At 52.8% G+C, this 10,879-nt stretch overlaps 1 protein-coding gene across 1 annotated transcript; it reads right to left on the bottom strand.

The window, feature by feature from the left end:
* Positions 1-7,900: 7,900 nt before the first annotated feature.
* On the bottom strand, positions 7,901-10,580 carry LOC128090407 (uncharacterized). The gene is made up of 7 exons (XM_052702712.1): positions 10,492-10,580; positions 10,331-10,417; positions 9,726-9,951; positions 9,438-9,580; positions 9,032-9,148; positions 8,632-8,850; positions 7,901-8,055 (listed from the first exon to the last, which is right to left on the bottom strand). Exons 1-7 carry the CDS (start codon positions 10,543-10,545, stop codon positions 8,038-8,040), a joined length of 864 nt encoding a protein of 287 aa, XP_052558672.1. The 5' UTR covers positions 10,546-10,580; the 3' UTR covers positions 7,901-8,037.
* Positions 10,581-10,879: the final 299 nt, after the last annotated feature.

Here is a 10,879-nt window from a genome sequence, read left to right as displayed (position 1 = left end):
TAAAGCCTCCCACAAACGGGGATGACTTGGTTCATTAGGCTTTGAGGATGACAGAGGCCAATTCCCAATTCCTCGGGGCTCATTTCCTTCCAGCACAGAACTCTGGCTGTGCCTTATTCAGCCGCGCTCGGGCCAGGCTGCTCGTCACGCTCACAGGGCTGAAGTGCACAGCCTCAAGCCCTCTATCTGTTGCATTACAGCCAGCATCACCCGAGCTCCTCACCTACATTCCCTCTATCTGTCAATGGTTTTCGAGCGGCGTTTGGCACGCATCCTCCATTTTACCGATGGGGAAACTGAGGGACAGCCAGCAGGGCTAAGGAGAGAGGCACAGCCCGGTGTCCTGGGCCACCTTGTTGGGTGCTCTGCTCCTATTTGTGCAAAGCACTGCCAGGAGAAACGCTGACAGCTCTCCCACTTCGGGTGTTTTATCAGTGCTGCTTCTACTCTCCGTGCTGTGCTGCAGCCCAGCGCTTCTGCTGGCAGAGATTTCCAGCTGCATCCCACTCCCCATTTGCTCCAGGCTGTGGGTTTACCATTTCAGCACAGACACAGGCTCTCAGGCTTCCCCCTTTGAGTTCCATCCCTGGATCTGCAGCTAAACCTGGCAGATTTATACAGGCGTGAAGGAATCTCAGCGCTGCTTTAAACAATAGCAATTGATGTGCCCAATAAAAGATGAAAAATCAGAGCATGAGATGCAGCTGGTTCAGCTGGAGCTGCCGTTTTAAGGGGCCTGTGGGGGTGTTCAGAGCAATCCACGTTTTGTTTTGGTTCCCCAGGCTAGAAAGGTGATTCTGGCTATTTACAGCCCAGTTGTTAAAGCATTGCTTCAGAATCAGAGTCAATTAAAGTGCATTTCCCCCCCCTCCCCCGACTGGTTATTAATCAATGGAAGGGGGAATTGCTGCATCCACAGGATGTAGATTGGGGGGGAAGAGAGGGGAGTCTGGGGCATTGGGATGGCCACGTGTGGCCCCAAGTGTCACCACATCTGGGGAACCCAGCAGGCTCATGGAGGGGCTTTCTTTAGAGGCGCTGTTCTGAGCCAACACAGAGCAGCTTGACAAGATTTACTGCTTTCTGGGTCATTTTCACACCGATTCAGCAAAACGATTATGAAAAAAAAAAATAATTGAAAAAAAAAAAAAAAAAAATCTGGCACACGCTCAAAATCCCGGAGTTCTTTGGCTGAAAAGCACTAAAGGAAAAAACAAACCGCAGTAAGAATGGAGGTAAGCCCTCCCATTGAGGAGCAGAGCAGCTTTCCAGCCCTCTCCCAGCATCAGTGCCCTGCCAGCCCAGCCCAGCACACAGCACTGCCAGCTCTGGGGCAGCCATAGGAGCTCACTCTCCCCAGCGGGGATGCAGCAGCAGTGGGAGCAGTGCAATGACTTCAGCTTCTCAGTGGTGAGTAATGCATAGAAGGAGGTATGGATCCCCAGGGTGGGTCTGGGGGTGAGAACTCATGGCGTTGGACCCCGTGGAAATGAGGGAAGTGAGACCGAGGTTTCATTGAGAGCCCTTCTGGCACTGGGAGAGGGACAGTGGGAGTGATGCTCACCCCCAGTGCACGGCCCCTGCACCAGGACAGGGCAGATGGACCCAGAAGCACCCGGCCACAACTGCTGCCAGCATCCCCACGAATCCCCCTACAGGTATCTGGGTGACCCCTGCCCTTGGCACCCGTTTGCTGCTGGGGTCATGGCGAGGGGCCATTCCCCACCCCAAGGATCGCTGCTTTGCAGAGGCACAACCATGAGCGGAGAGTGACACCGCATGGCCGCGGGCAGCAAGGCCCCGGGTGCCCTGGGGACACCGAGCTGCCGCTGTCCTTAGGCTGGAAGGACAGCAGGGACAATGCCACCGCCCCATTGCAAACCACCCCGTGCCCTCTGCTGCATGGGGCCGGCAGCATTTCCCCTGCAGCTCCGTGCCGCTCTGCCCTGACCCCGTTGTTTCCCTGGCCGTGGTTTTGATCCACTTCAGAGTGTGACCCCCTGGGGAAGGACATCTCACCTCATGTTTCCCTACAAAGCGCCGGGCGGATGTACCCGCTCTGCAGACACAGCCGGGGCCCATGACTAATCCTGGTTACTTTTAATAAGCAGCTGGTAACTAAAATAAAGTCTCTTTAGCCAAGAACCTGCTGTTCTGAGCTGTCCCGAGCAGAAACACAGCCCAGCAAATGGAAAAGGACCTTTCCCCCTTCTGACTGCCACAAGGAAAGGACAGCACAGTATGGTGCACCGATGCCTCAGGTGTCCCTTCCAGTCCAGGGTGACTAAAGGAGGGTTACCCCATCCCCCTTTTATAGGTCCATGACCAAGTTCTCCCTGGGGTGGGAAATGTCACTTTCTGAACTCCAGCTCTGAGCACAGGCTGTGACTGCTTTCCTGAACCCATCAAGCCCAAATTGTGCACTTTTATCACATCCATGCACCCCGACTACTGGACACGCAGCGTGGTTATTGCTACAGCCATTCTGCTTCAGAGCAAACATCCCTTCCCCAAGCAACAGCTCCATCACTGCACCACTAACACAGACGAACCACTCTGTGGGAACAAGTGATGGGAGTGGGCAGCACCAAGAGGTGTGAGATGGCCCCAAATCTCTGCCCTCCATCCTGGCAGTGCCACACGTACCCACAGACAGCACGTGGGTGCTGCCTTTCTTCAGGGTCCTTCCCACACTGAGCTTTTCTGTCTATTCCCCATCTGATGCCCTCCACGCTGCTGAGCTCTGCAGTGTCCATGGGATAGGGCAGAGGTTCTGGAATCAGCCTGTCCTCATTTGGACGAGCATTTGGGTATCACTGTGCACAGCTGCTCCTCTCTGTACAGAGGTGATGAGCAGCACCAGTGCAACAGCTTTCTACAAAACACTGCCTGGTTCACCCCTCAGGATGGGACCTGAGTCCCTTCTCCATCCCCAACAAAGCCCACATCAGGGCCATGACCACGCATAACAGAGGTTGCCCTGCAGTTATCTCCCCTCAGTCCCCACACCACACAGCCCACATTCCCCTTCCCACAGCTGCAGCACGCAGAAGCTGCTCCCACCCCCGCTTCCCCCTCCCCCGAACGCTGCCTGCATTTACAGCGCAGCATCGGATCCCTCCTGCACTCCAAGCTCATTTTCAACTACTATTAAAACCGCTTTGCAGGCAATTAGGATTCCAGGTGCTACAGTGCCTGGATGCTAAAGATGCCATTCACACCCATGAGATGGAAACTGTCCCCAGTGCCCTCCGTCTCCTGGGGGAAAAAGCCAGGCTCTCCACACTAGCTCCAGCTGTGGCCATGCCAAGTGCAGCCCTGGGAGCTGCTGATGCCCAACCAGCAATGGGGCCATCACAGATGGGGGTCAGCACTTTACCCCCAGCCAGAAAAACCTCAGTAGGGTCAACACCACACCAAAAATCCCAAAGCTGTACCTATGAAGCATCTGCTGGGCTCCATGGGTGCATGGCGCTATCAGGACACAGCTCAGCTCCCAGGACCCGAGTGGCTGCCAGGGCCACCAGCCAAGACACGTCTTCCTCATCTATTTCTAATGACTCTCTCTCAACCCTGCAGCATTGCTGACCCATCTATCACTCCAAAAGACAGCGTCTTGGGAAAGAAGTTGTGCCTCGATGCAGCTCGCTCAGGAACACATCTTCAGCCACTGCCAGATTTGCCTAAATACCCTTTAAGTGCTTTCAATGACTCGTGGCCACGTCGAGGTGCCAGGCCACAGACAGTTTTTTCCTACTGCCCACATGTGCCATATCCAGAATGCATCACCAGCACATGGAGTTCCGCTTTTTCAGCTCCACATCCTCTGAGTGGGATGAAGCCATTACCTTGAAAGACAAGGCAAATTATGCTGGTGTGCAATCTGATTCATAAGCCAGGTGGGCCTCCAGGGCCTAATTTGGGATAGAAGACAGCCGATGACTTCTTTAACAAGCAAAAAGTCTTGAGAAACTTCAACACATCACTCCTTACCACCTAAGTGCAGTTTCCAAGGCTAAGAGCTTGGCTTCTGCAGGCCAGAGAGGCTGCAGGGTTAAGGAACAGGCTACCAGGTGAGCACACATGGCTATTAGCCATGGAGGAGATGGGTTACCATGAATTCTAAGGGCTGCAGGAGCCAGGCTGCCATCCCACAACCTGCTGGGATGTTTCAGGAGCGTCAGCACCAGAGGTGAGACTGCACCAGGCACTGCGCCAGCGTTATTAGCGTCTCACAGGCAACAAATCCACCCACAGCCTCGATGGAAGGAAAAACTGTTTGGAAACAAAGGTTCTGCTTGGCAAGGGGATGTGGGCACCCAGCACCCCACGACTCCCAGCTGAAGGCGACACGTTGGGAGGATGGCAGTGAATGAATGAGCTGAATGCCTGCAGCTGGGTGCAAGTACAATCACAGCTCTGTGCAATTCAGAGCAGGGGAGCAGCACCCAAAGGACCACGGGTCCACTTGCATATCTCTACATCCTATCCCCTGCCCATAATGCAAGAGGAGGTGAGGATGGCAGCAGTCTGCCTTGTGCAATGAGTTATTAGCCCAGCTTGAGGCAGGTCAAGCTATTAAATCTTCCCTGCCAGCTGCCCCAAAGCATGCAGGGAATGGGGATACAGCCATGAGTGCAGATGCTGGAACAGCTCATGGGGTGCTGCAAGGAGTTGAGCTCTGCAGGGAGCAGCAGCCTCTGCTGGCTATTGTGAGCTTTGGGACAGACTCTGCTCCTTCTGCCCTGCCTCCTTCCATAACAAACCTCACAACTCCTTCCAGCCAAGCCCACAAATGCATCCCCACGCACAGCAGAAACATAGAACAAGAGCAGAGATGCACAGCATCCAACCCTCTCCTCACCCTCTCCCCCCCCCAAAAAAAAAGCACTGTCTCCTTACTCCACATCGACAAAAACCACTAAAACTGCATTAAACTCTAGGAGTAACAGCAATTCATCACACCACCGCTTTCATTAATCCTTGGCAATTGTTCCTATAATTAAAAGCCCCACTGTGTCCTGTCTCTTTAATATGAATTTATCAGATTGGGAGCATTCTTGCATGAGCAATGCTTGGCTGGTGGGAAGGCACCTGCCTGGGGGCTGCGTGCATGCAAGGGAAATGCACACAGGCAGCTTCCAGCCCTGCCATCCCTGCACACCTGGATCCCTTTGCTCCAGGCTGCTCCTAAAAAAAAGGCTTTATGTGGTGAACCTGGGAGCTGCTCAGAAGGGTAGAGGAGCCACAGAGCTCCAGGAATGGAAGCACACAACAGCTGTCAGCATTCCTCAACACCTCCCCCATTTCCAAGCTAATATTTGCAGCATCTTAAACAAAAGATGAATAAATATGGCGAGTTTGTGAGAGTGCATGGATGAAGCTAATTGGACCTGAAAATTACTCCTCCTCGCGTGAGTCACTCTCCAATGTATGTGCATAGCAATGTTTGCAGTGTGCTCTCCTTCCATCTTCATTTTCCAGCCCTTTTGTTTGGAAGGAGTGCATGTGGGAGGCATGGCTCATTCCTCACTCGGGCATTGGCAGCAGCAGCAGCAGCCTGACCACAGAGGCTAATGATTTTGGTGCTGTTTTGCTGACAGTGTGACATGCAATGAGCCCTCCAACCCTCATCTCCACCATTTCAAACAGAGCATTGGTCCTTCCGTGCCACCCAGCATCACTCCTCTACAAAGAGCCACAACCAAGATGGAAACGGGCATTGGCTCCACACCTCTGGAAGGGCCCAATATTCAGCACCAGAACTATTGAGGCTGGACGTTCTGGTTCTCCTGGGTAAGGAGGGATATTTCCTGCCCATGAAGGGAGCTCCGTTTTAATGGCAGCAAATGGCATAACTGCATGCAAGCTCTTGCTGCACTTATCTTTGGGAGCTCAGCTCAAGGCTAAAAGGCTCTGTAGTTGCTCCAATAGGGCTCCTGCACCCCAATGATCTCCTTTAAGTGAGAGTAAGGTCAGCCTGCATGGGATGCTCCAAGGCCACCAGCCAAGAACAGAGACAACAGAGAGGAACAGAAAAGGTGTTTAAAAGACACTTTAGGAAAGAGCTTTAGCAGAGAGCTCTCCCCTGCAGCAGCAGGAATCGTCATGCTCTTGGTCCCCCATCTCCACCCCTCTGTAGCATGAAGTAGCATGAAGAGGAGCTGAGTCCTCAAGCAGCTTCAGCTCCATCACCCCTAGAGATGCAGGATGCTGCAGCTCCTGTGTTCTTTCACCCACCAACACGTGTATCTCTGCAATGTACAAACCTGGCAGCAAAGCAAGCTCACATACAAGCAGGCATTCAGGACAGCACATCCACAGCCCTACAAACCAACAGGGGTTCCACCATACTCTGCAGCAGCAGTGGGTCTCATTCACCCCCCCTCAGCCCCTCCAGAGGTCACCTGAGCCCTCACTCCCTCCTCCCCACACCGATGGGCACGCAGCACCTACCTGCACTGGACCTGACGGGGGGAAGCACTTCAGATAAAGCTCTGCAGCTCATTCCCATCCCAATGAGCCAATCACCACCTCCACACTCATCTGTGGGCTTTTCTCCTGAATTTAGGGCTTAGAGCTCAGGGATGGTTTGGGAATGCTCCTCACTGCAGACAGGTGTGAGCAGAGCTGCAGGTGAGCTCAGAGCTGGGTTCAGCACTGCTCCTTTCCTGCTGTATTTTGAGGCATAATGGCTCTGCAGCCTGGCACCCAGACAACAAGTAAAGCCTCCCCTTTATCTCCACATCCCAAAGCTCAGGAGCAAGCAGGAAAATCCAACAGATTTCAGAAAGAAAAAAAAAAAAAAAAAAGCCCTTACCTAGCTGTGTGCCACCGAGCAATGCTTTATTAACCTCTGATTTGAGAAATTAGCTTCAGGGAGCACAAACAAGGGGCAATTGACTTAATGCAGAGCCCAACATCACATCCATGAGTTGCAGTATCAGCATCATTATCAACCTTAAGGAAAAAATCTTGCTGTTATTCAGCAATAATGAAAGCACCGCTGCTGTGGCTGCAGCTAATGGAAGGTGAGAGGCATACCTGCATTTAAAGAGACACTGCCATGAGGAGGGTGAGAAGTCCCATACCTGAGCTTCACCACATAGAACTACTCTGGTTGCACAAATAACCAATCCAGCTGGGGAGGAAAGCCACTCTGTCCTGCCCCAGCTGTTCCCCACTGGAGCAGCATCAGCCTGGGTGCTGCAGCATGCCAGGGTTATTTTAAATCAGTTGGAGCATCCTCCACAAATACACACGCAAACAGGGCTGGGGGCAGCTGTGCCATAACCCCCCAGCAAGAGCCAGACACCCAAGGCTGTACCTATTTGTATACTCACATTTGGAGCATTGTTCCTTGCAGCTTCAGCTGCTGTCACTTGTTCCAGATAGCAGATGTGTGGTCAGATTTGTGTCACTGCAAGGCAGTGGCTGTCTGTGGACCTCAGAACCCGTCTGCACCTCCAAACCCTGACTCACCATTCGTACTGAACCAAAGTCATCTGTAGGGTTCATTTGGAGGGAGAGGATCCCACACACGATTGAAGATCCTCCAGGGCTCAGCAAGCAGCACAGACTCCACATGAAATTATTGGAGTATCTCAAAGGCAAACTGTGTTTCTGGGGATGTTGTATGCCGAACACCCATCCTGCACCTCTGGGGACAGCCTAGGAATATCTGAGATGAGTTGGTATGACCACACTTGGTACTGCTTCACAGCAGCACTGCTCTGCTCCCTCTTCCCATCACACACCACAGTATTCCAAATCCATCACTTCCAGGAGTGACAGAGACCCCCCACCCACCATGGCAGGGATCAGAGGAGATGGTCCCACTGCCAGTCCCATAACTGTGGCTATGCCAGGTCCTGCTACCAACAGCCAACTGCATCCCAAATCATGTGAAAAAATAGGGTAACTTTATTATGAAGTTCAAGAAAGAAAAAAAAAAATCATTAAATGGGCAGCTTACACTAAAGTATAGGTAGAGAGAAGCAGGCGTGTCACAGCCATAGTAGTGTTCAGGGCCATGGATCAGGGCTTCTGCTGACCCTAGGAAGGAAAATTAACTTTGAGCACAGCTGCAAGCATTCACACTGAGCTGATGGACTCCACAATTTCTCATCCTCCTGTGAGCTGGGCACCAGATCCTTGGGAACTGGGATGGTATCAGCCAGTGCTGCAGGGACAGGTGGATATGGAGCAGCACAGGAATGCTGCTAAAGTGATAAAGACTCTCCCACAGAGCCTTTCTATTCTACAGGAAGTCATGAGGGATTCATTATGTGCTACTGGCTTTGGCTCAGAGAGAGTTGACCTGAGAACCATCATAAGATGCTCAGGTGGTATTTGGTAGTCCTGGCAACCAGGGGAGGAAGGTGCCCATGCACACCCAGCAACCTCAGTTCCAGACATGACATCTCCTCACCCAAAGGGTGGTCACAGCCCTAACAACCCTTGCTTTGCTGGCACAGTGGAGCTGCAGAGAGAGCTGCCCCAAAAGCTCAGAGCCTGGGGACATCTTCCCAACTTGAATCACTGATTGAATCACCCCCGAGCACTGATAGCTTGGGACATCTTTCCCAATAAGGGAGGGCAGTTGAAACATGCACAGATGAGAATTCTTACCCCACACTGTGAGGAACTGCTGCTCTCATGTTCCACGTCAGCCTCTTGCTCACTGCTATCCCTGCTGCTCACATCTTGGGGCGTCTGAGTGTTACTGTCACCACTGTCATCATTTGAAGCATCTTCTGCACTGCTGGATGCAGCTGGGTCCTCCTGCCCCTGCTCTGAGCTTGTGGCCAAGGGCTCAGGGTTATCCCCATTGGGTTGGACATCATTCAACTGCAGATAAGGGGAAAAGGTCAGACTGCAGCTCCACGGAAGGGCAGCACAGAACACCAGTGAGTGATTCCATAAACACATCCCAGAAGCCTCTTTCTGCAGCTAAAGGAGGAAGGACTGAAGTATCCTTCCATCCGAGTATTGCTAAACCCCCCCAGGACTGAATCTGTTGCCCACTTACCTGGAGATCCAATGACTCCTTCAACATAATGGCTCCCTCATGCTCTTCAAACTCCAGGTCTGTCTCTGTACTGTTCTGGGACTCGTACTCCTCAGTGTCTGTATTCACCTCTGAGGGCTGGGGAGAGAAAAGGTGCCCCTGAGGGATGCATTGCCCCCTCCCCACAGGGCTGGGAGCTGCCACAAGCAGCCAAGGTGCTGCTTTGCTGGGACACCACCCAAAGGGGGGCACCAAACATTGAAGACGATGCTCAAGTACTCCTTGGACAGCCTGCAGCCCCCTAAAAAGTATATCTCAAAGGAAACCACCTTACAGCTCTATGCACAGTGACAATCCCAGTCCACCAGGGAGACACAGAGACCACTCACAAGCATCTCTAATTTGCTCAGCCTCTGAGAAACGATACCTCATATGAGAGGTCGTCTGGGTCATCTTCTGGCAGGTCTTTCTCCAGCACCACCACCCAGGACTCCTGCTCCTCCAGAGCCACGTCATCCCGTTTCCTCTTGTTTGCTTTGCTGGATGGGTTGATCAGAGCTTCTCGGATCTCTGCAGGAATCCACAGGAGGTGCAGTCACAACACACAGAACAAATACTTGTGCGCTTCCCACTTTCCCACCCAGCAAAGGAGCTCCAAACCCAATGTTTCCAGGCTGCAAACCCTCTGCGTACTCCAGGAGGTCCCAGCTCTCACCCTTGGACACGTTGCTCTTCTGGCCCCAGTCTGTGTGCAGGTGGCCCAGGACTGCCTGGATCCTGGTGGGGATGAAGGCAAGGAGGAGACGAGTCAGGCGCCCACGGCGCTTCTTGGCAAACCGTGTGGGTCTATGGGGAGACTGCACAGGGCAGATCCTGCTGATGATGGCCTCCATGGGGACCACAAATCCAACCCAAACTGATACTTTCTGAAGTATCTTCAGCTGTAAACACAAGAATTATATTTGCAACATGAGACCCCAATGAAACCATTAAACCCTACTGCTTCCCAGTGCAATGCTATGATTGGGACTTCAGCCAGGTCAACAGGCACCAGCAGGGTTACACTTCATCCAGAGATCTCCCATTTCTTCCAGTGCAGAGAAATGTCAGTGCTGCAGTGCATTAGCAGAAGGAGAGCAAGAACAAATCAAGCAGAAATGAAGCTAGGGCAGGAAGGGAAGAAGATGAGCATACATGGGGCACAGAGCAGGGGAAAGAGACCAAAAAAGCAGAAAGGATATGACAGAGAAACCAAAGCATCAAGGCCCTACCACCTATCCCTCACCCCCAAACCACCCCAGCAGCAGGAGCAGCACCTACCAGGGACCTGACCAAGCCCAGCTGAAGCACCTGGTGCAGGAACCTGCTGGAGAAAGAGCCAGGCTTGCTGCTGGTCACCATTTGCCCCTAGGTAGAGAGAAAAAGTCAGATATCCCTCATGTCACATTCAACACCGCCTACCAAAATCCACTCCGCAGTACCTGGAGGAGCTCTGCCCAATCTAGTTTAGTGCAAGGCTTAGCTGACTGCTCCATACAGCCCCACAGCCTGAACTACACCAACCTAGCCTAGCCCACCCCTCAGCACCCAGACATTTGTACTTGCTGGTCCAGCTGCTCCCCATTGCCCTGATGAGCTGCCCACCCCTCTCCTCAGCCAGGCAGCCCCACACCCTCCCATGGGGTTTCCTTGGTGTGAGCATGGATCTTGGTATCTTGCTCAATGGAGGATGATGACTGTCAATCGATCAGGGGTTTGTTTTCTCTCCACTTGGGGTGCACATCTCCCAGCAGGGGTTGTACAGCCAAAGTTCTGGGTTGGGTTATCTCCCAACACCCCAGTGCTCCCCCAACACTCCCAGAGCATCCC

This window comes from Tympanuchus pallidicinctus, unplaced genomic scaffold (genome assembly GCF_026119805.1).
Source record: "Tympanuchus pallidicinctus isolate F22 unplaced genomic scaffold, pur_lepc_1.0 scaffold46, whole genome shotgun sequence".
NCBI classification, from domain to species: Eukaryota; Metazoa; Chordata; class Aves; order Galliformes; family Phasianidae; genus Tympanuchus; species Tympanuchus pallidicinctus.
Note: the sequence above shows the minus strand (reverse complement) of the source record. Positions and strands in the feature narration are given on the sequence as shown.